Raw genomic sequence first — 27,462 nt, 5'->3', positions numbered from 1 at the left:
CTCAAATCAATGAAGGCTACACTCAGAAAGACCTCAAGACTTCTGGAATATGCTGCTCAAACAGTTTAACTTTTGTTTCTACTGCCTGTCCCTCCCTTCTCACATTTATCTCCAGACTTCTTCTCCTTGTCCAGATCTATTCCGCCCCCAACAATCTTCTATTCATTGAACTTTTTGAAACTTTGCACTTTTAGAGAGAGGTAAGGGATTGACTCTGTGTACACAAATTTGCAGAGGGACAATAGGGTTGAAGTCTGTTATTTCTTACCTCTATATATTATTTATTTATTTAAAATTATTTTTGCTGTTAACAAGCATGTTATCTCTGGAGACACAAATCCACAGTTTGAGAACTGCAAAACTAAGCATCTCTGATGGTATCTTCTAGACTGAGCAATGAGTCCCATTGGGTAGATAGAAAGATTAACCTAAATAACCTATACAGAAGATCCTGGAACCCTATGAGATTGGGTCCCTAATCCATGAACTATTGGAACTCATTTACAAAACTTTTCTTAAACATTACATGAATATATTGTCTCATACTATAGAATTAGAATTTATAATCCCTATTCCATGATGTGGTATCTTTGAGCTATAATGTATCTTAATTAAAACTATCTTTAGATAGGTTTTTTCTTCAAAAAGCATTTTATCAAAAAATCCGATTTAAATAAAAAAAATCAATTTTTTAAAAAAAATTGTTGATTTTTATCCACCCTGATCAATGGGTATTAGCCATGATAGCCAGGGATGCAACACCATGCTCCATGTCAGGGGTAGGCAACCTATGGCACGCGTGCCAAAGGCGGCACGCGAGCTGATTTTCAGTGTCACTCACACTGCCCAGGTCCTGGTCACCAATCCGGGGGGGTCTGCATTTTAATTTAATTTTAAATGAAGCTTCTTCAACATTTTAAAAACCTTATTTACTTTACATACAACAATAGGTTAGTTATATATTATAGACTTAGACAAAGAGACCTTCTAAAAACATTAAAATGTATTACTGGCACGCAAAACCTTAAATTAGAGTGAATAAAAAGACTCAGCACACCACTTCTGAAAGGTTGCCGACCCCTGCTCTATGTGTTCCTAAACCTCTGACTGCCATATGCTGGGACTGGACGACAGAGGATGAATCATTTGATAATTGCCCTGTTCTGTTCATTCCCTTAAAATTTGGCCTTGGCCAATATCAAAGACAAGATACTGGGCTAGATGGACCATCGGTCTGACCCAGTATGGACATTCTTATGTTCTTGTATTTTAGCCTACAGGTCACTTGAAAACTGCTTGCTGCCAGTGTTGCTTTGAGGGGTAGTCAATATTCATAATCTGAAGTTTGAAGTGTTTTGACTGTAAGGGCCCAGATCTTGCTCTATGATGAGAAGTGCTCAGTGTAGCTCAGGAGGTGAATGTGCAAAGGTGGCTTTAAACCTTTGCAATCTCCAATCCTAGCATCATCCAGAAAGGTATCTGGTGTAATTTACATTGGTTGCCAACTGACCCAAGGAGTTCTTGCAATAGAAGGGATCACCAGGGCACAGGAGTACTCCAGGCACACCCGCTTTTCCGCAAACTCACTCCAGCAGCTGGAGAAGAGGGGTCAACAGTTCCTAAACACCCCGTTAGGTTCTCCTCCCCGTCCCTTTCCTCCCTATGACTGGAGAAGTGTTAACAGGCCACTTCACCTTGAATGATCCCTTGAAATATATTACCTACTTATGCTAAAAAATCCATTTTGTATTTAGAAGTGACACTCTGAGTAAGTTTCCCAGACCTGAAGAAGAGCTCCGTGTAAGCTCAAAAGCTTATCTTTCACCAACAGAAGTTGATCCAATATACGATATTATCTCACCTTGTCTCTCTAATATTGTGGGACCGACACAGCTACAACAACACTGCATAGGAGCTGCTATAACATTTCTGTGGCACCTGAGGAATCATCCCATGTGGGGAAATCTTGCTGTGGTTGGCTACTCAGGCATTAGGACTGCTTTGCCTGAACACATCAAAGAATCAAATAAAATCATGACTTGATAATACTGCACTGTATAGCAAAAATGTAGAGGAGCATCCCTGGTGAAAAGGAGGAATAAGATTGCAGAGATAGCACTTTCCTGTTCTGTGCTCCTCAACTGGAATCTGTAGGAGACAAATTCCCTTCTTTTGCCAGAGCAGAGGGGATGATATGACCTTATTTTAGATGACTGGATACAACTGCATCTTTTTTATCAAAGGCATGTGTCAAACCATATGGGAAAATTGAGCCCAATCTGTTCATGAGCATTTGGTAAACTTCTCTAAATGGATATTTCCAAAATGGTACCTTTCTCTTTTTTCTCATTCTTTTCTTTCATTAGACAGTAATATCAGAAAGCCACCATATTTATTCTATGGACGAATTTTAGCCTTGAGAGAAAAAAAAGACACATGAGTTCCATCCAGTCCATCCCTAGCATTCCAGGTGGCTACATTACTCCTTTCTGGTCTGTTCTATAGTCTGATATTAAATGTCATAACCAATGGGGCTTGCACCCCTTCCATTTTGAGACTATTCAACCTGAACTACAGTGTTAGGATATTTTTCCTGATATTCAGCCTTGATCAGTTTCATCCTTTTACTCCTATCATATCTTCTCAGAACACACAAAACAATTTCATGCCCACTCCTCCCCATTCAAATACTTGTAGAATTGCCTCTTGTCAATCTTTGTCTAGCTATCCAATGCCTTTGCATATTCATTGATATAAATTTAATTTGTGTATCTTACATAATATTATCTGGAAAATTTCTCATACTGAATTTAACAGTGAAAAGAAAAAAGAAAAGTAAGAATTTCCCCATTGCTCTCATTGTCCTGGTGTCATTGGCAAAATACTTCTCTCCACCTTGGTGCTCAGCTTGAGGGCTGAGTCCTAAAACCTAAGGGAAAAACTTGCCCACATTTTCATCCTCATTGGAAATGTAAAATGGGGTTATTTCAAGCCACAGGAATTGCATATTTGCAGCTTGTGTTTCCGAAATATCTCTTACATATAATTAATTGTTTAAGTAGTGCAAGTATTGAGAGAGGGATGTAAAATTAATCTACTATGTTGTATATTTGCCTGCAGTTCTACTTAGACTGTTTCCCATCACATTTCTGGTGTATACATTTTGTGTAGAATAGTAATAAAGGCAGAATACATCACAAAATGAATCAGTCCCCAGTGGCCTTATTCATATCCTAATCTCTCTGTCCTTTTTAGATCTCAGAAACATTATTTATTATTAATGTATTATTTGAAATAACATAGCACTTAGGCACCCTAATCGTGAACTGTTCATATCATAATGTTGTGATTTTTTGCAATGACAATGAATCTTCACAGCATTACGATACGTCGTTGCCTTATGGTGACAAAATGCCATCGTATCACCGGAACTCAGTACAACAATGCAATATTCTGATGCACATCTCCATAATCTGATGGTCCACACTATGACACATTTCCACATTACAAAATAGTATTTTTGCATCACAGTGAACCATCCTGATTTCAGGATATTTTAACATCCTTTGCACCCACATTAGATGTAGGACTGTCCCATTGTAATCAGGACAGGAAACATTTGATGTTCTGCCTTTAAAAGCTCTAACTTTCTCATGGAGATATTCACAATCCCAAACAGCGAATTACATGAGTAGCCTTCCATTTGAACTCTACTTCTGAAACCAAATTATTCAGGGCATTCATTCTCTCTTCCCTTCCTTCTTCCCTGAGCCATCTGTAATTTCCCAGTTTCCACAACCCCCCCCCTCAGACTCTCCTACTTGTAAGAAAGATCTTTGGCTGATTATGTCCATTGCCTATGGGACTCTTTACTGTCACAGTCAGGTAAAAGTGCAGAATCTCTGGCTGTTTTAAAAGCAAGATAAAGCTGCATTTAGAGTTTTCACTTTATTTTGTTGTTCCTTCCTCTCTTGTTTTATTAGTTTCATGCTTGTTAATTTTAAGTCTTGGTGGGTGCAGCTGGTGAAGATCTGTTGTTTTTGCACTGAAGTCACTGTGTAACATAAAGATATTGAGTGTTCCTATAGATCTTCATCTCTCTTCTGGGTGCAGGCTGTGAGAGCTGTTCAAACCAAAAAATGTTTCTGGGCTTCCTTGTAAAAAACACACTGGTGTCCATTGAAAGTCTGAGGAGGCAAATGCAAGCAGAACAAATCATCTGGCCCTGAGCTAAGATGACACTGCTGGGCCCACAAATGAAGATTTTGAAGTGGGGCAGCCTGAAGGGAACAGTTGTAGAGAGGGAGGCTGCAGAGAAGTCCATGTTACTGCCTGCTGAGCATGTTGGAGGAGGGTGAGGAGGTTGGTTGAAGTGGCACCTTTATATCTCCTTCCAACTGAGGCAGTGGCAGTGTTTGTCCTGTGTGGGCCCCCTACATTCTGGGCCCCTGCCAGTGTTGGGGACAGCAGGGGAATTAGGAGAGGCTCAAAGAAGTGGGGGTGAATCCTCTTAAAGCCCTTCCCATCCCTGTCCCCCCTGCCTGTCTCTGGCTCCTGCTCTCAGCTGGGAGCTCCACTGTCTTGGCAGCTTTGCTACTTAGCTCTGGCTCTGCTTCTGGGTCCGCCCCAGGCTCCCAGCAGCTTCAGCCCCTGAGCTCCCCTGCTTGGTCCCAGGCTGTAATGTCCCGATGCTGCCCTGCCTCTAAGCACCTCTTACTCTCTGCCTGGACCTGGCATCAGCATGTACTGGCTTAGAGGATGCTCTGCAGGGGCGGGAAAGGGCCTGACATGGGAGCACAGGAGCAGGAGCCTCTGAAGAGGGCCTTCCGTTTGGCCTGCTGGGTATCAGTTCCTTCCTGCTCCCTAATGGGGGGTCTGCTGTAAAGGCTGCCCTGCTACCCAGCTCTGGCTGGCCCCAGGCTCCTGGCAGCTCCAGACTTTATGGTCCCTGGCTGCCAGATGGTCCCTTTCTCCCTGGAGGCAGAGCGTCCTCCGAGTTGGGGTGGAGGTGCTCAAAGACAGGTTAGCATGGGAACACTGCATATGTGACTGGGCAGGGGCACACAGGTGCTGGAGCTGCCAGCAGCCTGGGGTGGAGCTGGAGCCGGGTATCAGGGCTGTCCTTACAGCAGAACCCCCAGCAGGGAGCAGGACCTAGTAGCTGACACCCGGTGGGCCAAACAGAAGACCTTTGTGAGTGGGATCTGGCTCACAGGTCAGAAATGTGATTGCTCTGGGCATCTCTAGATGATCTAAGATTAGCTGGAAGCATTTTATAATATGCCTTGTATAGATTACTCTATCTAATATCACACCCTAACACCTTCTAAATCTCTAGTGAAGAGAAAGCCTTTCTATGTTAAACTGGGCTAGGCTTTAACTTGACCAGTTTAGCACATTCTGTCAAGTATCAGAGGGGTAGCCGTGTTAGTCTGAATCTGTAAAAAGCAACAGAGGGTCCTGTGGCACCTTTGAGACTAACAGAAGTACTGGGAGCATAAGCTTTCGTGGGTAAGAACCTCACTTCTTCAGATGCAAGTAATGGAAATCTCCAGAAGCAGGTATATATCAGTGTGGAGATAACGAGGTTAATTCAATCAGGGAGGGTGAGGTGCTCTGCTAGCAGTTGAGGTGTGAACACCAAGGGAGGAGAAACTGTTTCTGTAGTTGGATAGCCATTCACAGTCTTTGTTTAATCCTGATCTGATGGTGTCAAATTTGCAAATGAACTGGAGCTCAGCAGTTTCTCTTTGGAGTCTGTTCCTGAAGTTTTTTTGCTGTAAGATGGCAACCTTTACATCTGCTATTGTGTGGCCAGGGAGGTTGAAGTGTTCTCCTACAGGTTTTTGTATATTGCCATTCCTGATATCTGACTTGTGTCCATTTATCCTCTTGCGTAGTGACTGTCCAGTTTGGCCAATGTACATAGCAGAGGGGCATTGCTGGCATATGATGGCATATATAACATTGGTGGACGTGCAGGTGAATGAGCCGGTGATGTTGTAGCTGATCTGGTTAGGTCCAGTGATGGTGTTGCTGGTGTAGATATGTGGGCAGAGTTGGCATCGAGGTTTGTTGCATGGGTTGGTTCCTGAGTTAGAGTTGTTATGGTGCGGTGCGTGGTTGCTGGTGAGAATATGCTTAAGGTTGGCAGGTTGTCTGTGGGCGAGGACTGGCCTGCCTCCCAAGGTCTGTGAAAGTGAGGGATCATTGTCCAGGATGGGTTGTAGATCACTGATGATGCGTTGGAGAGGTTTAAGCTGAGGACTGTAGGTGATGGCCAGTGGAGTTCTGTTGGTTTCTCTTCTGGGCCTGTCTTGTAGCAGGAGGCTTCTGGGTACACGTCTGGCTCTGTTGATTTGTTTCTTTATTTCCTTGTGTGGGTATCGTAGTTTTGAGAATGCTTGGTGAAGATCTTGTAGGTGTTGGTCTCTGTCTGAGGGGTTGGAGCAGATGCGATTGTACCTCAGTGCTTGGCTGTAGACGATGGATCGTGTGGTGTGACCGGGGTGGAAGCTGGAGGCATGAAGGTAGGCGTAGCGGTCGGTGGGTTTTCGGTATAGGGTGGTGTTAATGTGGCCATCGCTTATTTGTACGGTGGTGTCCAGGAAGTGGACCTCCCATGTAGATTGGTCCAGGCTGAGGTTGATGGTGGGGTGGAAGCTGTTGAAAGCATGGTGGAATTCTTCCAGGGCCTCCTTCCCATGGGTCCAGATGATGAAGATGTCATCAATATAGCATAGGTAGAGAAGGGGCATGAGTGGACGGGAGCTGAGGAAGCGTTGTTCCAGGTCAGCCGTAAAAATGTTGGCATATTGTGGGGCCATGCGGGTGCCCATAGCGGTGCCACTGGTCTGGAGGTATATATTGTCACCAAATTTGAAATAATTGTGCGTGAGAATAAAGTCACAAGCTTATGCTCCCAGTACTTCTGTTAGTCTCAAAGGTGCCACAGGACCCTCTGTTGCCTTTTAGCACATTCTCTTCATTTTAACTAGGATTTTGAAGGTGTTAATTTGAAGCTATTATTCATTATCATTATTTCTCTTACTGTAGCCCTACTCTAGGAGCCCCAGGCATAGACCAGGACCCCACTGTGCTAGGCATGGTATAAACACAGAGCAAAAAAGATAGTTCCTGTCTCAAAACACTAGTAATCTGAGTATAACACAGACCCCTGTGGGGTAGTAGCAGGAAACAATGAGACAATATTGTTTAAGCAGACAAAACAGACACGTGGTAGGGATAGAACACAACAAGCAGAGTGAACTATATGATGGCAGCAAACATCATGTTAGCTCCATGTTAATGAGCCAACTCAATCTAATATCACACCTTGAAACCTTAGGCTAGACAAAGTCATAGTGTAACAGCCACTCCCTGCTCTAATGGCCCTGGAAGCTTTAATGCAGTGGTGCCCCAAACTTTTCCTGTCATGCCCCCCCCCCCCTCTTACAGTGGTGGAATCTGTCCATGCCCCACCCTCCATTATAGAACAGTTGGCTCAGCAGAGGAGCTTGGGCTGAAGGCAGAGCTGGGGGCAGAACTGCGGAATCGGGGAGGAGCTGGGGCTAAGATGGAACTGGCCTGGGGGTGGAGAGGGAATGAGGACAGAGCTGGGCTGTGGGTGGAGCAGGGGGCAGAGTGGAGCTGGGGCTGGGGCTGGAGCTGGGCTGTGGGTGTAGCAGGGGGAAGAATGGAGCTGGGGCTGGGGCTAGGGCTGGAGCTGGAGCTGGAGCTGGGCTGTGGGTGGAGCAGGGGGAAGAATGGAGCTGGGGCTGGGGCTGGGGCTGGAGCTGGGCTGTGGGTGGAGCAGGGGGAAGAATGGAGCTGGGGCTGGGGCTGGGGCTGGGGCTGGAGCTGGGCTGTGGGTGTAGCGGGGGAAGAATGGAGCTGGGGCTGGGGCCAGAGCTGGGATGGGGGTGGAGCAGAGCTGCGGCTGGAAGAGGAGTGGAGCAGGGTGGTGCTCCCTCCCTGCCCCCCAGTCTCCACTGTGCACCTTCCCAACGTTCTAGAGGAGAGCGCCCCATGGTTTGGGGACCACTGCTTTAATGACTGGGGAATTCACAGAAGAGAAACATTGGATCTTCTATTAATATGATGAGATTCACTGAGAACATTGTTGAAACTTCTCTCACATATCAAGCTGCAGTTAGAACCTTTGAGAATGTACTTGATTCCAAGCAGAACAACTAATGGTTCTCAGCAGGGCACAGCCTGTGGCAGCTAGTAAAAACATAGGCCGAAGAGTATCCTTTCCTTCTTGAAGAGGAAATATGGTCACCTGGTTAAGGCACACGATTTGGTAGCAGGAGATCCAAGTTCTGCCACTGACTTGCTGTATTGTTTTGAGCAAGTCATTTGGGTTAAACACTTTGGCCAGGATCACTTAGGTGTTGCAATGCTTACGCCATGCCTGCACTGCAAACTTTGGTTGACACAAGTGATGTAAAGCTAATTTATTTTCATCTTGTTTCTTTAATAACTTGCATTAAACCCAACACTTTAGTTGCAGCAGGAAAATTTGGAGGGGAAATGTCTGTGGGTACGTGTACACTGCAATTTAAGCCCAGACTCAAGCCCGCTTGCTCCGTATTTATATGCCCAGGCTTGAGTGGTCGCACTGAATATTGACCCTAGGTTTAGAATTGCTGAACCCAGTTCTCACACCTGTGCTCAGGCATCCACACTGCATTACACAAACCTGAGTCAAATCAGCCTGTACCAGGCTTCCTAGCTCCCCCTCCAGCTGTAGCCACTGTAGCCCTTAGATTGTGGTGTAGTGTGGAAAAACTTGACTGTCCACCCTGCACATTACAGGAAGTTGTCACAGCCTGCCAACACAACTTGCTGAGCTGTCTGCTAGGTCTACACACTCCTGGCAACCAGAGCCAGCAACATGGAGGAGTCAACATTTGAAGAATATATCTTGCTTGGACTTTCACTCCTGTTTCAGGAAATAGGCAGAGCGGCCATGAGATACTAGTGGATGTTTTGGCAGCATTTTCTGAGCTACCAAAGGCACCTGTTGGAGGAGAAGGATGATATAGACATGACACACTCGAACTGGTTGAGGCTGCTGAAGACTTTTGGTACTGTCACTGATGCCCGCTATGTAGATTGGAGTTCTGGAGCACAGACTGGTGGGATCACATTATCATGTGCACCTGGGGTGATCAGCAATGGGTGCAGAAATTTAGCATAAAGAAAGCTACATTTCTGGAGCTTTGTGAATAATTTGCTCCAACCCTCCAGCATCATGATACATGCATGTTGTCGGCCATACTGGTCCAGAAGCAAGTTGCTATAACCATCTGGAAGCTGGCTACCTCAGACTGCTAAAGTCCATTGCTAAGCAGCTTGGCAATGGAAAGTCAACTGTGGATAAAGTGGTGGCAGAGGTTTCTGGGGCAATAAAGTGTATGGAAATTAGGTGTATCCAAGGAGGCAGGTGTAAACAATATTCCTGAAATAACTGCTGGTTTTGAGAATGGGGTTTCCAAATTGTGCTGGGGCCATTGATGTGATTCATGCTCATAGTTCACCCTCCTCAAGGAGCACATGAGTACATCAGCCGCAAAGGGTACTACTCCATTCTTATGCAGGCTGATTTATGGATGCCAATGTGGGCTGTACTGGAAAAGTTTATGATGCCAGGGTTTTCCACTGATCATGAGTCTATCTTCAAGGTCAGGCCAGGACACTGTTCCCAACAAATGATATTATCATAAATGGAGTAGCTGTTTCCACTGTTATTCTAGGGGACCCTGCGTATCCCCTTTTGCATTGGCTTACAAAAATGTATCCTGATCTCAGAGGCCCTGGCAAAAGAAGATTTAATGACACTTTCAGTAGGTGTAGAATGGTGGTTGAATGTGTGTTTGGCAGACTGAAATCCCGCTGGTGCTGTTTACAGAACCATTTGGATTCCAGTGTCATCAATGCTGCCTGCATTGCTGTGGCTTGCTGAGCTCTTCAATCTTTGTGAAACCAAAGATGAGTCATTTGTCCCCGGAATGGACTTTTGACAGTAGTAGATTGCTAACCTGGTACACTTAGCTAGCCAGACATCCGTGACAGCTAGAGCAGGGTGATGTGCAACAGAAATCAGGTATGCTCTATGTTACCTCATTATGGACTTGTATGGACCAATGGAAGAGGGAGAATTGCATGTTTATGAATGTGTTTTTACAGCAGTGTTAACCATGAATGAAATGCTGTCCCTGTATGCAATGAATGAGATGATGATTGTCATGAATTTTAATTATGGATTAGATGATTTCTTATGTAATGGGAGGAGGATACACTATATGGCAAGAACTGTAGATTTTCATTATGGATTGATGTAAATAGATGTATTGAGAAATTATGTTTTAGATATAACTTTCCAGTTGTGCCTTATCATGTGTTTATTATTTGAAGTACACATTACATGATGTGATGCAGTGATGGTAATAAACTTTCTTAATAAAATAAATGCCTTTATTTGTGAACATGGCTGTATTAAAAAATATTAAAGTGTTTTCAGCTGCCATTATAACAACAACAAAACAAGTAACAAACCAACATCAAAACCAGTAATAAAACAAAGTGCACAAAACAAACATTGAATAGGGCAAACAGTGAATCCAGTGCTGATAAATAAATTCCCTGCTTTTGTGTGTCCCCCAGCATCCCTTTCTTGCCCATTTAGCATGTACTTGGCATTGCTGCACGAGGGTGGAGGCCTGCAAGGGGTAGAAGACTGCAGGGGTACATTTGCCCTGTCCAGCTAATCCCAGCTGCATGGGCCACCCAACCATGGAATTGTCCACTGCGTTCCTGGTCTGAAGCACATGGTACCATGGAGGGGACTCAGGATGTGGGGCGGGTGCAGCAGGAGAAGCAGCCTCTCAAAAGGTCTTTCACCGAGGCTCTATCTTCCTCCCTGAAGCGACATTCCTACTCTGGAAATTGCGCTCCAGTCTCTCCTCATGCTCTGCAGTTCTGTCCTCGCACTCTGCATCCTGTCTGTGCTCTTCCACTTGCCGTGAATCCTTCTCTCTTTGGTATTAAACCTGCTTGTTGGCTCTATCCTGCGTGTCCACCATAAGTGCATCATGGAAACACTTCCTCTTGGACCGCTCCATGACCGTTCTAAATCTCAGGCTCCTCCTGAAAACCAACATCAAAAATACATTATTGTCTCAGTACTTCAAAAAAGGTTCAGCGAATTCACAGAGAAAAGTATCAGACGACTCTCCAGGCTAAAGAACAATACTTTGTAAAACTCTGCTTCAGTATATTGTCAGAGGAACACTTCAGTTCCCAGAAGCTCCATGGACACAACTTGAGTTAATCAGAATGAAAAGAGTGCACACATAATGGTATGTGTGTACATATGTTTAAGAATTGCAGACCATTGTAGCCTGGGGAGCAGGGCAGGGACAGCCTGGCTTACTACCCAGCCTTCTCTGTCCTTTCACATTCCACGTGACCTAACAATCCTGGAGATTCCTGAATGTAAAGGTACATTCTATTCTGCTGGTGGCAAGTGTGCCACAGAGATTTTGAAGCTTATGGTGACTGAGCAGCACACCTATGAATGGAGTTGGCTGGTGTCCTACAGAGATCGGCCCAGAAAATGCACCTTTCTCCAAAATGTGACTACTCATCTGGACTTCCTACCATGGGAAAAGTTTGCAGCTATTAGCACCTGGGATTGGGTCAACATGTTTCAGGTAATCAACAGGATGCTGGATTAGCATTCACATGGATTACTGCTTCCCTGCAGCTTCTGATGCAGTCTGCTCTGACTATATCTAGCTATGGACTAGATACTGACTCTCAAAGAACTACACAGTCATTCCCCTCCCTGTCCCCGGGCACATTTCTGGACTGCAGAAAAAAAATTCAGCTGTATTTTGAACATTAATTTCATCACCCGTGGCCTACATTGCCCCTGCCCCTCCCGCGTATAGTTAACTGTTTATAGGAGGCTCATTATGCTGTTTCATGGCCGGTTTGTACAGTGCAGCATACTAAAAGGGAAGGCAATATACAGTTCTTACTTTTAACACCCTGGTACATCTTTGTAAGAAGGTGTGAGTATCAAATAAAAATGTATATATAAATGCTTGTATAACTTTTGTGTTTCACTTTTGAATTCCACATGGCAAGTGGTGACACCAAGGTGCTGGCACGCATTCTGCCTTTAGCAGATACACACTGCTTCCCAAAGCTTGTGATAAATTTTACATTGGGTCATAAACTGGAAATCCCTCACATTCCTATATTAATAACAAACATGGAGCCAAAAACTTTCCAGGCTACCAGCTTATCAGGTAGGTAACTTCTGCACCTCTTCTGGTTCTGCTGCCATTTCTGCAGTGGACTGCTCTTCCAGGGGATCATCAAACAGCCTCTCCGAGTAGGGACCCAGGATGTGCTGCAGGCAGCAAAGACTCCTCAGAGATCAGTATGAGCACCAGTCACTTCACTAACCTGAGCTCATGCCTGCTGACTAGATTCGGGAGTCAGAAGTCACCATCCTGGCTGACTAGGCTATTGTGAAATGCTGGTGACTCAATGCTTGGAGCAATACCCAGCATCTAATCATACTCTTTGTAAAAGAGGCAGGATGATGCTGAGTTCCCAGAGGTGTAGTTTGCAACTCTGGTTTTATGCCTGTTGCTCTTGAACCATTTAATTGGCCCCCTGCACTGGTCATTGGTCCAGTGAATCTACAGTGCTGCCATTTCCTGATGCGTTCCTGGAACTCTTGCTGAAGTCAAACATTTTGCTCATCTCTCACCAGAGATTCACCAAAACTTTTCTGTGATCCCCTGACCAGATAGCAGTGTGCTCGGCAAAGGACTTCCTGTTAGCTCAGCAGTCAGAATCAAATAGAGGGTTAAATGTTGAGCAGCTGTACTTGAACCAGGGGGGTTGCTTCCATTTCCTGGGAGTCAATTGGCTAATCTTGAGATAGAAAGGACAGGGAATACTGGCCAGTAGGATTGTGGGATAGCATTGGCAGACTCTCAGGACATGAGTCTCGGAGACCCAAACATGAATCTCGGGGACCCGGACATGAGTTGCATCCACATAGCAAAACTATGGAGTTTGGACCCAAGTCCCAGTGGGATTCGTGCTCAAACCAACTCCTCTTGCTAGGTCCCAGAGCCCAAAGGGCTTATTGGCCCACGTCAGACAGAATTGTGTGTAGATGGAAGCGGGGTTTGGGCTTGAGCCTGAGTCTAAACCCAGGCTTACATTGTGGTGTAGACACTTTCAGAGACGATCTACATCTTAAATGGTGATCCATCATATAAACAGTTTAAGTGCCATTGGTCTAAATGAAAATACTGTGGGTCATGTCTTGAGCAAACCTTGAACATTTTAAGAGTACTTGCTTATAATAGAGGAAACTGTTAAATTTAAAAAGACCAGAAAATGATCCTGGAGAAGCAGTAAAGGACAAAAATGGGAACTGGCTAAATTTCTATGGTTTGTGTTGTACACGATGTCAAACTAGATGATCTACGGGTCCCTTTGGCCTTAAAAATCTGTGAAACAAAACCAAGCCATTGTGCTTTACACACCACTAGTCTACCTTTAATGACATTTAAAAGAATGTGAGTGAATCTAATGCTTCTAATCCCACAAACAAGAGTAAAAGCAGCAGTTTTGGTGATATGTTGTTATTGCTAAGGTTAAACTAAATATATAAATAAAATAAATCAATACAACCATCAAGTCAATATTGAATCTTGGTCAGATCAATACATTAATAAATTAATCTCACTGAATTAGAATTAAATAATAAAATGAGTTAAATCATCAGATTAGTTCTAAAAATTATAAACCCTTTTAAGTTCTAAAGATGATTCTTAAGAAGGTAACTGTGAATTTGGTTATAAACCCCCAACTAAGGAATTTTACTGATCTCAATTAAATCTATGACTGAGAACTGATTAAAAGCTTAATATTGAAACCAAATTATCTAATATCTGAATCACTACCTAAGAGCCATTATGCTTCTTTCTTAGAATTAAATTCCAGTGTGGTGACTAGAACACATATTATAAGACAGGCTCTAAGAAAACATTTTGATAAGCAGGAGTTTGACAGCTCTCCTATAAACCAAAGTGTTTGCTACAATTTAAGTTTCTTAGGACTTTTAAATACAGAATACCAAAGACACATCAATGAGTATCTTCATGAGACAAGGATTATGGGAGTTTAAACTTTTTTTCTGGTAACTTCACCATGTGATTTTGTGGATTCTCATACATGCATGCATGCACATTATCACCCTATTGCATCCTAAAATTAGAAAATAAAAAGCCTGGGACATCACCCAGCTAATAAAAATATAAGACAAAAATAGATAAAAGATAAACAAGATATTTAAGATAATGGATTTGCGACCTCTTCAGCTTTCACAGTCTTTTGGACTCTCATTGTCTAGGAGCTGGAACCTGCAGTCAAGGAGCAGGTAGTGATGTTCTGCTGGCACAGCACATCTCCCTAGGTACAGGGACAGAGTGGGCAAAGGCTGGAGTACCCTGTTTGCTGATGTTATGACTTCCTCTTTACAAGATGATCAGTCTTGGGGATTCTGGAACATCAGTTTTCCCGCAGGTGGCTTGTTGACTCAAAAGGCTTCTCAGTCTGACCCTTGAGTTTTACAGTTTGAAAACTTCATAGATTCCAAGGCCAGAAGGGACCCTTGTTATCATCTAGTCTGAACTGCTTATAAGATAGGCCATAGAGCTTCCCCAAAATAATTCCTTTTGAAGTAAACACATCTTTTAAAGAACCCATTCAACCTTGATTTAAATATTGCCAGTGATGGAGAATCCTTGGTAAGTTGTTCCAATAGTTAATTACAATCACTGTTAAAATATACACCTTATTTCTAGTCTGAATTTGTCTAGCTTCAGCAACAAGCCATTGGATCTTGTTATGTCTGTCTGCTAGATTGAAGAGCCCATTATCAAATATTTGTTCCACATGTAGATACTCATAAAGTGTGATCAAGTCACCCTTTAACTTTCTCTTTATTAAGCTAAATAGATTGAGTTCTTTGAGTCTACCACTACAAGGCATGTTTTCCAATTCTTTAATCATTCTCGTAGCTCATCTCTGTACCCACTCCAATTTATCAACATGCTTCTTGAATTGTGGACACCAGAACTGGACACAGTAGTCCAGCAGAGGTTGCACCAGTGCCAAATATAGAGGTAAAATAACCTCTCTACTCCTACTTGAGAATCCCCATTTTATGTATCCAAGGATTGCATCAGCCCTTTTGGCCACATCATGGCACTGGTTACTCATTCTTAGCTGATTATACACCATGACCCCCAAATCTTTTTCAGAATCACCTTTTCCCAGGATAGAATCCCCCATACTCCAAATATGGCCTACATTCTTTGTTCCTAGATGAATACATTTACATATAGCCATACTAAAATTCATATTGCTTGCTTGCGCCCAGCTTACCAAGTGAGACAGATCGCTATATATAAGTGACCTGTTTTCCTTATTATGTATCTCTCCCCAAATTTTTGTATCATCTGTAAACTTTATCAGTGATGATTTTATGTTCTCTTCCAGGTCTTTAACAAAAATGTTAAATAGCATAGGGCCCAGGGCAAATACCTGCAGGACCCCACTAGAAACACACGTTTGATAATGTCTACTACAGGCCACCTAACCAGGTGGAAGAGGTGGATGAGGCTTTTTTTAAACAACTAACAAAATCATCCAAAGCCCAAGATTTGGTGGTGATGGGGGACTTCAACTATCCAAATATATGTTGGGAAAATAACACAGCAGGGCACAGACTATCCAACAAATTTTTGGACTGCATTGCAGACAACTTTTTATTTCAGAAGATTGAAAAAGCTACTAGGGGGGAAGCTGTTCTAGACTTGATTTTAACAAATAGGGAGGAACTCATTGAGAATTTGAAAGTAGAACGCAGCTTGGGTGAAAGTGATCATGAAATCATAGAGTTTGCAATTCTAAGGAAGGGTAGAAGGGAGTACAGCAAAATAGAGACAATGGATTTCAGGAAGGTGGATTTTGGTAAGCTCAGAGAGCTGATAGGTAAGGTCCCATGGAAATCAAGACTGAGGGGAAAAACAACTGAGGAGAGTTGGCAGTTTTTCAAAGGGACACTATTAAGGGCCCAAAAGCAAGCTATTCCGCTGGTTAGGAAAGATAGAAAATGTGGCAAAAGACCACCTTGGCTTAACCACGAGATCTTGCATGATCTAAAAAATAAAAAGGAGTCATATAAAAAATGGAAATAGGACAGATTACAAAGGATGAATATAGGCAAACAACACAGGAATGCAGGGGCAAGATTAGAAAGGCAAAGGCACAACATGAGCTCAAACTATCTATGGGAATAAAGGGAAAAAAGAAGACTTTTTATCAATACATTAGAAGCAAGAGGAAGACCAAAGACAGGGTAGGCCCACTGCTCAGTGAAGAGGGAGAAACAGTAACAGGAAACTTGGAAATGGCAGAGATGCTTAATGACTTCTTTGTTTCGGTCTTCACCGAGAAGTCTGAAGGAATGCCTAACATAGTGAATGCTAATCGGAAGGGGGTAGGTTTAGCGGATAAAATAAAAAAAAGAACAAGTTAAAAATCACTTAGAAAAGTTAGATGCAAGCAAGTCACCAGGGCCTGATGTAATGCATCCTAGAATACTCAAGGAGTTAATAGAGGAGATATCTGAGCCTCTAGCTATTATCTTTGGAAAATCATGGGAGACGGGAGAGATTCCAGAAGACTGGAAAAAGGGAAATATAGTGCCCACGTATAAAAAGGGAAATAAAAACAACCCAGGAAACTACAGACCAGTTAGTTTAACCTCTGTGCCAGGGAAGATAATGGAGGAAGTAATTAAGGAAATCATCTGCAAACACTTGGAAGGTGGTAAGGTGATAGGGAATAGCCAGCATGGATTTGTAAAGAACAAATTGTGTCAAACCAATCTGATAGCTTTCTTTGATAGGATAACAAGTCTTGTGGATAAGGGAGAAGCTGTGGATGTGGTATACCTAGACTTTAGTAAGGCATTTGATACGGTCTCGCATGATATTCTTATCGATAAACTAGGCAAATACAATTTAGATGGGGCTACTATAAGGTGGGTGCATAACTGGCTGGATAACCCTACTCAGAGAGTTGTTATTAATGGTTCCCAATCCTGCTGGAAAGGCATAACAAGTGGGGTTCCGCAGGGGTCTGTTTTGGGACCAGCTTTGTTCAATATCTTCATTAACGACTTAGATATTGGCATAGAAAGTATGCTTATTAAGTTTGCAGATGATACCAAACTGGGAGGGATTGCAACTGCTTTGGAGGACAGGGTCATAATTCAAAATGATCTGGACAAATTGGAGAAATGGTCTGAGGTAAACAGGATGAAGTTTAACAAAGACAAATGCAAAGTGCTCCACTTAGGAAGGAAAAATCAGTTTCACACATTCAGAATGGGAAGACTTGCATCTGAAGAAGTGAGGTTCTTACCCACGAAAGCTTATGCTCCCAATACTTCTGTTAGTCTTAAAGGTGCCACAGGACCTTCTGTTGCTTTTTACAGCATGGGAAGAGACTGTCTAGGAAGGAGTATGGCAGAAAGGGATCTAGGGGTTATAGTGGACCACAAGCTAAATATGAGTCAACAGTGTGATGCTGTTGCAAAAAAAGCAAACATGATTCTGGGATGTATTAACAGGTGTGTTGAGAGCAAGACACGAGAAGTCATTCTTCCGCTCTACTCTGCGCTGGTTAGGCCTCAACTGGAGTATTGTGTCCAGTTCTGGGCAACATTTCAAGAAAGATGTGGAGAAATTGGAGAGGGTCCAGAGAAGAGCAACAAGAATGATTAAAGGTCTTGAGAACATGACCTATGAAGGAAGGCTGAAAGAATTGGGTTTGTTTAGTTTGGAAAAGAGAAGACTGAGAGGGGACATGATAGCAGTTTTCAGGTATCTAAAAGGGTATCATAAGGAGGAGGGAGAAAACTTGTTCACCTTAGCCTCTAAGGATAGAACAAGAAGCAATGGGCTTAAACTGCAGCAAAGGAGGTTTAGGTTGGACATTAGGAAAAAGTTCCTAACTGTCAGGGAGGTTAAACACTGGAATAAATTACCTAGGGAGGTTATGGAATCTCCATCTCTGGAGATATTTAAGAGTAGGTTAGATAAATGTCTATGGGGGATGGTCTAGACAGTATTTGGTCCTGCCATGAGGGACCTCTCGAGGTCCCTTCCAGTCCTAGAATCTATGAATCTATGATTCCCAGTTTATAATTATATTTTGAGACCTATCAGTTAGACTGTTTTTAATCCATTTAATGTTTGCCATGTTAATTTCATATCATTCTAGGTTTTTAATTAAAATGTCATGCGGTACCAAGTCAAATATCTAACAGAAATCTATTACATCAGTTCAATTATCAATCAAACTTATTGTCTCATAAAAAATGTATCAAGTTAGTTTGACAGTATCTATTTTCCCTAAACCCATGTGGATTGGCATTAATTTTATTACCTTCCTTTACTTCTTTATAAATCAAGGCCCATATCAGTTGCTCTCTTATCGTCAGACTGACAGGCCTATAATTACCCAGGTGATACTTTTTACCTTTTTTTATATATTGGCACAACTAGCTTTCCTCCAGTCTTCTGGAACTTCCACAGTGTTCCCAGACTTGTAGAAAATATGCACTAGCAGTCTAGCATAGCTGCTCAGCCAAATCTTTTAAAACTCTGGCATGCAAATTATCCAGACCTGCCAATTTAAAAATGTGTAACTTTAATAACTGCAATTTAACATCTTTATGATACAATATTGGAATGGAAAGAGCATTGTTAGCATCATGTGATATGACCATATCATCTGCCTTTTTCCCAAATACAGAACAGAAATACTTATTGAACACTTCTGCTTTTCCTGTATTATTATTGACAATTCTAATATTTCTATCTAGTACTGGTCCAATACCATTGTTAGGATTTTTTTTGTTCTTAATATACCTAAAAATCTCCTTACTATTCTTAACTCTTCTGGTCACAGAATTCTCCTTGTGTCCTTTGCTTCCCTTATCAATTTTCTACAATTCTAAGCTTCTGATTTATATTCATTACTATCAACTTCCCTTGCTTCATTTTGAAATTATTTATTTATTTATATCTGCCTTCACTTCACTTTCTCAGGCCAGGTCTACACTACAGACTTATATCGGTATAAATACGTCGCTCAGAGATGTGAAAAATCCATATCCTTGGGCAACGTAGTTATACCAACCTAACCCGCGGAGTAGGCCATGCTATATCGACTGGAGAGCTTCTCCTGTCGACATAATTACCACCTCTCGTGGATTAAATATGCTGACAAGAGAAGCTTTCCCGTCAGTGTAAAAGTATCTCACTTAAGTGCTACAGCGGCTCAGCTGCAGCTGTGCTGATGCAGCATTTTAGGTGTAGACCTTCCCTAAGCCTGGCAGCACCTCCCTCCAGGATCTTTGACAGATCATGTGTGAGGCCTACCTTGCAGTCATGCAGCCTGATCCGGTCAGGTTCAAGTTAGGTCATCCTTTACTAGTGTCAATTCTGAAAAAGTCCCGTTTAAAAAATAATTTTAAAAAGTAATTTAAAAGGGAACTCTTTGCCAGAGGATGTTGTGAAGGCCAAGACTATAACAAGCTTCAGAAAAGAACTAGATATGTTCATGGAGGATAGGTCCATCAATGACTATTAGCCAGGATGGGCAGGGATGGCGTCCCTAGAGTCTGTTTGCCAGAAGCTGGGAATGGGTGACAGGGGTTGAATCACTTGATGATTACCTGTTCTGTTCATTCCCTCTGAAGCATGTGACATTGGCCACAGTCGGAAGACAGCATACTGGGCTAGATGGATGTTTGGTGTAACCAAGTATGGCTGTTCTTAATGTTTTCAATTAGAAAGTTTAGCACATCACAGGGATAATGCTCACCCCACCCCGAGGTGACACTCCAGACCCAAATTCCCAGTGCCCTGATGGCCATTTCTGATTGTCAATGTATGTAACTGTGGAAGCTCAATCCAGAGCTGAAAAGCAGTCCTGAAATATGGTTTAGCCATTCCAAAGCAGAGTGGTAGCAGCAATCTTATGAGGCACTCCTTAAACATCCATGAGTCATGGAGTTCCCTGCCAAGATCTACTTGCAAGGTTCTGAACTCCTATCTAAAGGCAACTGCCGTGACCATTATAACAGAGGAAGACTGTAGTTAAAGCACTGGACTGGGACCCAGGACTTCTATATTCTTGTTAAATTTTTCAAAACCATCTAAGTAATTTAGGAGCATATGTCCAATTTTCAAAAGTCAGATACCTAGGAGCATAAATCCCACTTTGGCACTTTTGAAAATTTACACACCAGTCCTGTTTTTTCTGTAGACTTGAAAGTCACCTCCCCTCTCTATGCATCCATTTCTCCATTGTAAAAGAGGCATATTGATACTGACCTTTTCCACATGGGCGTTGTGAAGGGCCATCCATTCAGTGTTTGTGAGGTGAATGCCTGGTAATAATTAACATTAGAACATAAGAACGGCCATACTGGATCAGACCAAAGGTCCATCAAGCCAGTATCCTGTCCTCTGACAGTGGCCAATGGCCATATGTACCCAAGTTAGATCTGGGGACTAAGTACGGTAATTATTTTGTATCTGGTAAGGTCTCCAAGGTACAAGAGATACCAACCAACACTCCAGACCTGATCTCCTTCATCTTCCCTAGACTCTGTGGGGGGTTAGAAATCCACAGCCAGCTCTGAATGAGAACCAGATCCTCAAATCCAACCCACTCCCAAATATGGAAGTTTGAAGTCTTGATCCAAATCTTGCAGTTTAGGCCCATCTTTTCCAGGGACCTTTTCCTGCACTGACTGAAGTCAATAGCAAAACTCTCCATTAAATACAATAGGATGTGTGACTGGACTCTTCACACTATACTGTGCTTTTGATTTTCCTATCTAAAACTTCCAATTCTCTCTCTCTCTCTCTCTCACACACACACACACAAAATCTCTAAATCTCTCTCTTGCTCACATGCTCTCTTGTTCACTATCTCTAATATTCACTTGCTTTCTCTGTCTCTTTTTCTCATCCGTACAATGTCTCCCCCTCTCTTTCTCTGCCGCCCACTCTCTCTTATTTTTATTTCTCGCCCATTTGTAGGTATAATTTCCGAGGTTTCCGGTGGTTGCAGGCTATGATCTTTGCCATAGAGGAAATAAACAGTAGCCCAACCCTCCTTCCCAACATGACCTTGGGATACAGGATATTTGATACTTGCAACACTGTCTCCAAAGCCCTGGAGGCCACACTGAGTTTTGTGGCCCAGAACAAGATAGACTCCCTGAACCTGGATGAGTTCTGCAACTGCTCAGACCACATCCCTTCTACCATTGCAGTAGTGGGGGCAACCGGCTCTGGGATCTCCACCGCAGTGGCCAATCTGCTGGGACTCTTTTACATACCTCAGGTACTGCATATTTTTCTCTTGTTTAGCTTATAAGGTGGGTTAGATCTTAGGGCCTGGCCTATCTACTCTTTAGTCTAACCAGGCCAGGGCAAAGTTAGGTGAAACTATTTTGTAAAATAGCTAATTGTTAGTAGTATGGACAGAAAAAGAAATTTACTGAGCCATGTTCAGGAATTGTATTACAACCTAATGTGATCCTAGCTCCTTGTAGTCCTTTCTCCGTTACAGACAAAAACAGTTTTAGCATGGAGGGCCTAACTGTGAGCTGTCCTGGTAAGGGCTTGTAGTACAAATAGGCCCTGAAAATGCCATGAGATAGACAGCACCGTTATGTGACTCACACAGACATTTACAACAACACACAACAATACAACCTGGTCGATTTATGTGATGTGACACAACCTATTCCTTTCATAAATATTTTATGTCATGGAGGACTCAATATTTTTGTTGGTGAAATGTGCTAGATTTCACACTCCAGAATTGCCAGGTCTGTGTGTTCTGACTGAATAGGTACAGTCTTGGGCAGTGGCAGAGCAAGCTTCCATTTACCACTCTGCCAATTTCCCCTCGCCCTGCCCTAGCAGGACCACCTTTAGAAGCACAAAAGGAGTTCAGTCCATTCTTTCCTTTACCTCTCTGTTGAGACTGCCAACAAGAAGGTCAGTTACTACAAATTGCATTTTTGTGTGTGATGTGAACATTTGTGCAGCTGGGAATTGGATTGAAATGCATCCAACTCATCTCATAAAGCCTAAGGCCACCAAGAAGCCAACTTCCAGCCACAAGCAATCTGGATTAGACAGAACCTGTGATTACCAGATACATATCTCATTGGCATTCTCTTCAGTGATTTAGTCCCCTGGATACCCTTAGTTCAAATAAATCATTCACAGTTGCCAGTCGTTATAGACAATTGGCTCGTTGCTAGAGCTGGGTGAATTTTTTGTTTCATTGGCATTTCTTAAAAATCAGAAAAAGGTTCATTTCGAGTCAAACCAAACAATACATTTTTCATCGTTTTTGGCTGGTTGAAAATAATTCACATGGAGTCCAAACAAAATATTTTGTTTCAATTCAACTCAAAATTTTTAGTTTCAATTTTGCGTGTTTTAACAGAAGCAAAGGAAGACTAGCTTCACTAAATGAATGGAGGAGCAGGAGGTGCGTTCTTTATAACTTTTAGACCAGTGGTTAGGGCACTGCTCTGGGATGTGAGTGACCTGGCTTCAATCTCCACCCCCCACCCCCGATGAGGAAAAGGGATTTGAATTTGAGTCTCTTACCTATTAGGAAAGTGCATGAGCCACACAGTCTAGTGTGGGATTTCCTCAGTCTGTTCTGTTGAAGCTTTTCCATTGTTTATAAATAATTAAATGGTCATTGGATCAGGGACTTGAAATTGGGTCTCCCACATCCTAGGTGAGTGCCCTCCCCCCACCACACACTCTATAGAATCATTCTCCCTCTCTTTCTATGGCCCAATGACCATTCATTGTTATCAACAGTGGGAATTCATGTTCATTCAAAAACTAAACTAGGCCTTAAATAAACAAAAGCTATTAAATCTCATCACAGTCTTCTACAAACTCTGCTGTCATTACAACAAACATTTATGGAATTAAAATTTGATTTGTAATTATGTGCATTACAACAAAGTTTTAGCATAACATTTACACTTGAATACTTTAGCGCAAATATAAATATCTTCTTGCCCCTCTGATCTTCCTTCAGAGATGACTTTTCAGTCAACAAATACTGTGACCTAAAATGTAGTGCATGTCAGCTATTATAAACTGGTCCCATAACCCCACTATACAGTTACCCCAGCCTGTTGCTAGTGGATCAAATACACTGTATTTATGAGTTTGGGAGATGTTTATGGCCCAATAACATACTCCACAACTTTGAGGTTATTGGTTAAATATACTACACCACTACCTCGATATAACGCGACCCGATATAACACGAATTCGGATATAATGCGGTAAAGCAGCGCTCCGCGGGGGTGGGGCTGCGTACTCTGGCGGATCAAAGCAAGTTTGATATAACGCGGTTTCACCTATAACGCGGTAAGATTTTTTTGGCTCCCGAGGTCAGTGTTATATTGGGGTAGAGGTGTAATTGGGCCCCAAGTGCTTCCAAGCCAAAGGAGTTTGTGTAGAGTCTAGTCACTGTTTCTAGCTCTGAGACTCTAGGGCACACTCCCAGGCTCAGGCCTCTTGTCTGCAGCCCTTCTCTGGGATGCTGCTGTCCAGCTGCTCAATAACCTGAAACCAGTCAGTCCTCCTGCCCCCCCAGTTGCTTATATATGCCCTCTCGTCTGTGGACTCTTTGGCTTACTCATTTAATCCCTTCAGGGACAATGTGACAGGAAAGTAAGGAATCCAGGTGTAACAAAGAAATTTCTTAATCACAGTGACTTGACTCTTAAAACATTTGACAGTTACAGATTTTTGAAAATAACAAAAATCCTGAGATAGAGTTCCCCTAGTCAGAGCTTAGCTCACCCATTCTGTGAGCCCGATGTTCATCAGCATTTCAGGCTGGGTGGAGTCCTTCCTGTCCTCTGTCTATTGCAAGCCCTTCCTGTGTGTGCCAGTCATCAGTCCCCTGCACAGAACAGAACTATACTTCTAAATAGGGCCTTCTTCTCTTTGCCAAGTGCTCATACTGTGAAGTTCTATATCCATCAGTTATGCTTGTTCCTCTCCCACCCTTGTGGGCCCCTGTGTAGAAAGACCATTATTATTTGTATTACCCTAATGTCTAGGAGCTCTAGTCATGGACTAGGACCCCATTGTGTTAGGTGCTGTATAGACACAGAACAAAAAGACATCCCTGCCCCAAGGAGTTTATAATCAGAGGATAAGACAAGAGACAAGAGATGGATATAGACTGATGGAAGAGTACACGGAAACAATGAGACAGTAGTGGTCAGCATGATAGGCAGTGATCTCTCCACAATAACAGTCTAACACAGGGGTCGGCAACCTTTCAGAAGTAGTGTGCCGAGTATTCATTTATTCACTCTAATTTTAGGTTTGCGTGCCAGTAATACATTTTAATCTTTTTAGAAGGTCTCTTTATATAAGCCTATAATATATAACTAAACTATTGTTGTATGTAAAGTAAATAAGGTTTCAAAATATTTAAGAAGCTTCATTTAAAATTAAATTAAAATGCAGAGACCCCCGGAGTGGTGGGCAGGACCTGGGCAGTGTGAGTGCCACTGAAAATCAGCTTGCATGCTGCCTTCGGCACACGTGCCATAGGTTGCCTACCCCTGGTCTAACAAGTGTTTGTAGGCATCACAGCACAGAAGAGTTTTGAGGAGGGATTTGAAGGAAAACAATTAAGCAGCTTTGTGGATGGTTAATCGGAGCACGTCCCAAGTGTGTGGGCAGCATGAGAGAAAGCATGAAGATGTTTGAAAATTTAACAAGTGGGCAGTGGAGGCTGGCATTAAGGGCCTATCAGAGGCAGGAATCAACTTCTTGATACTGAATGAGGGATGATAAGTGGTGGGGAATAGGCTGTGAAGGCCCTTGAAAGTGAAGACAAGCAACTCATGTTTGATGTGCTAGAGAAAGGGGATCTAGTGGAGGGATGCAAAGGCAAGGGGTGATATGGTCAAAGCAAGGAAAGGCTAGGAAAATGGTCTTTGCAGCAGCATTCTGACCATTCAGAATATGAGTGGGGAAAGATTGGTTTTGTCAAGGCCAGAGGGAAGGATATTTGCAGTTGTTGAGATGTGAGATGAGAGAGCTTGGATGAGACTCTTAGTTGTTTGTGTGGATAAGGAAGGCTGTATCTTAGAGATAGGGTTACCATATTTTGTGCCTCCGAAAGGAGGACACTCCACGGGGCCCCGGCCCCGCCCCCGTCCCCCTGCCCCAACTCCGCCCCTTCCCCCAAAGTCTCTGCCCCCTCCCCTGCTTCCCGCGAACATTCGATTCGCGGGAAGCCTGAAGCAGGTAAGGGGAAGTGTGGGGGGNGTACTCAGTAGCTGAGCTCTTTTTTCTGTTATTTTTAGGACTGCAGAACAAGAGTTGCCCTTCTGTTCACTTTTTAAGGTGCAAAGAAGGGAAGTTCCTCTGTGCAACTCCACAGAGCTACAACTTATACCAGTGTAAATCAGTAACACTGGTGTCAAACTGATACAAGCGAAGAATCATTTTCAACATGTTTGTGTTTATTAAGTTGGCAGAGTGGAACTGATGATGTCTAATTATTCCTTAACTTTTTGGGGGCGGTTTCTTTGTATTATGTGTTTTTTTTAATTAAAAATAATCTGAAGTTGTCAATTCTCTCTGCATAACATCTCTAATAGGGTTACCATACGTCCGGATTTTCCCGGACATGTCCGGCTTTTTGGGCTTTCCCCCCGGACGGGGATTTGGAGCCCAAAAAGCCGGACATGTCCGGGAAAATCCGGACGTATGGTAACCCTATTAGAGATGTTATGCAGAGAGAATTGACAACTTCAGATTATTTTTAATTAAAAAAAACACATAATACAAAGAAACCGCCCCCAAAAAGTTAAGGAATAATTAGACATCATCAGTTCCACTCTGCCAACTTAATAAACACAAACATGTTGAAAATGATTCTTCGCTTGTATCAGTTTGACACCAGTGTTACTGATTTACACTGGTATAAGTTGTAGCTCTGTGGAGTTGCACAGAGGAACTTCCCTTCTTTGCACCTTAAAAAGTGAACAGAAGGGCAACTCTTGTTCTGCAGTCCTAAAAATAACAGAAAAAAGAGCTCAGCTACTGAGTACCTTATGAGGTGTGCAGGCATGGAACTCCTCTCCTGTGCTCCCTACTCACTTTAGAAGGTGTTATGGAGATGAGAGCCCTGCTACTGGGCACATCCTAAGGTCTTCAAAAGAGGTGCTTCTTTTCTGTGCACCTGAGGAGGGGCAGTGCTGGGAATATCCTTAGTTAGCCAGGTTCTTTCTTTTCTCTCTCAGAAGAGTTGACTTCTAAAATTTTAAATGCCAGCATTTTAGCATGCAAATTTTTACACATCAACATAAGGCATTTTTTAATCTATTGGCTTTTGCAAAAGAAATAGTAAGAAACAATAGTGCTAGAAAAATCACAGGAACAGCACTGTGATCCACAAAGCCAGGTTAGGCACTTAGGCTCCCTATGCAATGAATTGGGAGAAATAGGCATCTTCAAATGTCATCCACAAAAGCCAACACATTACGCAGGGAGCTGCCTAAGCTAGCCAATGGGAATCCAAAGCCTGCCCCTTTCACAGAGTGTGTATCTCTGCATGTGATTTACAATCAGGAGCCCCTCTTCTGGAGTCATAAGTTAGGCACCTGCCTCACTCCACACAAAACAGCAAATGGTTGTGGAGGTGCCCTCGTGCTAGCTTTTAGCCCACTGGTTAGAGCACTCACCTAGGATATTAGAGACCCGTGATCAGGTCACCCTTCTACCTAAGGAGGAGAAAGAATTTGAACCTCTCAGGTGCATGCGCTCGCTGCTCAAGTATGGATATTCTGATGTGGGACTTGCTCAGTCTCTCCTGTTGAAGTTGTTCCACTGTGTATAAATAATTAGAGAGTCATTGGAACAGGGGACATCAGGTCTCCCAGCTCAGTGCCCTAGCTACCAGGCTACAGAGTCATTCTCTTTCTCTCCTCTGGCCCAATGACTTTAAGTATTTATCCGCAATGGAACAGCTTCAATAGAAGAGATTGAGAAAACCCTTGCCTCAAAATATCTCAGTGTTTAGTGCACTCTCCTGAGCAGTGGGAGACCCCTGTTCAAATCATTTTGCCCCCGTAGGCAGGGATAGGGGAATTGAACCTGGGTCTCCCACATCCCAGGTGAGCACTCTAACCATTTGGTTAAAAGTTATAAGGTGGGCACCACCACCACCTCATGCCCTTTTTCTGCCAAA

General features: G+C 42.9%; 1 protein-coding gene and 1 long non-coding RNA gene across 2 annotated transcripts in view; one reads left to right on the top strand and one right to left on the bottom strand.

The window, feature by feature from the left end:
- Window positions 1–27,462, top strand: part of CASR (calcium sensing receptor) — a 167,026-nt gene that overhangs the window by 75,789 nt on the left and 63,775 nt on the right. The window contains exon 3 of the mRNA XM_034787837.1: window positions 21,231–21,537. Within this exon, the coding sequence (XP_034643728.1) occupies window positions 21,231–21,537 (307 nt within the window). The remainder of the gene's footprint in view (window positions 1–21,230; window positions 21,538–27,462) is intronic.
- Window positions 10,568–26,507, bottom strand: LOC117886183. Its single transcript, XR_004647894.1, has 3 exons — window positions 26,324–26,507; window positions 24,048–24,150; window positions 10,568–11,154 (listed from the first exon to the last, which is right to left on the bottom strand). It is a non-coding gene; the product is annotated as an uncharacterized LOC117886183 (long non-coding RNA).

The sequence above is a fragment of the Trachemys scripta genome, chromosome 1, assembly GCF_013100865.1.
Source record: "Trachemys scripta elegans isolate TJP31775 chromosome 1, CAS_Tse_1.0, whole genome shotgun sequence".
NCBI lineage: Eukaryota > Metazoa > Chordata > Testudines > Emydidae > Trachemys > Trachemys scripta.
Note: the sequence above shows the minus strand (reverse complement) of the source record. Positions and strands in the feature narration are given on the sequence as shown.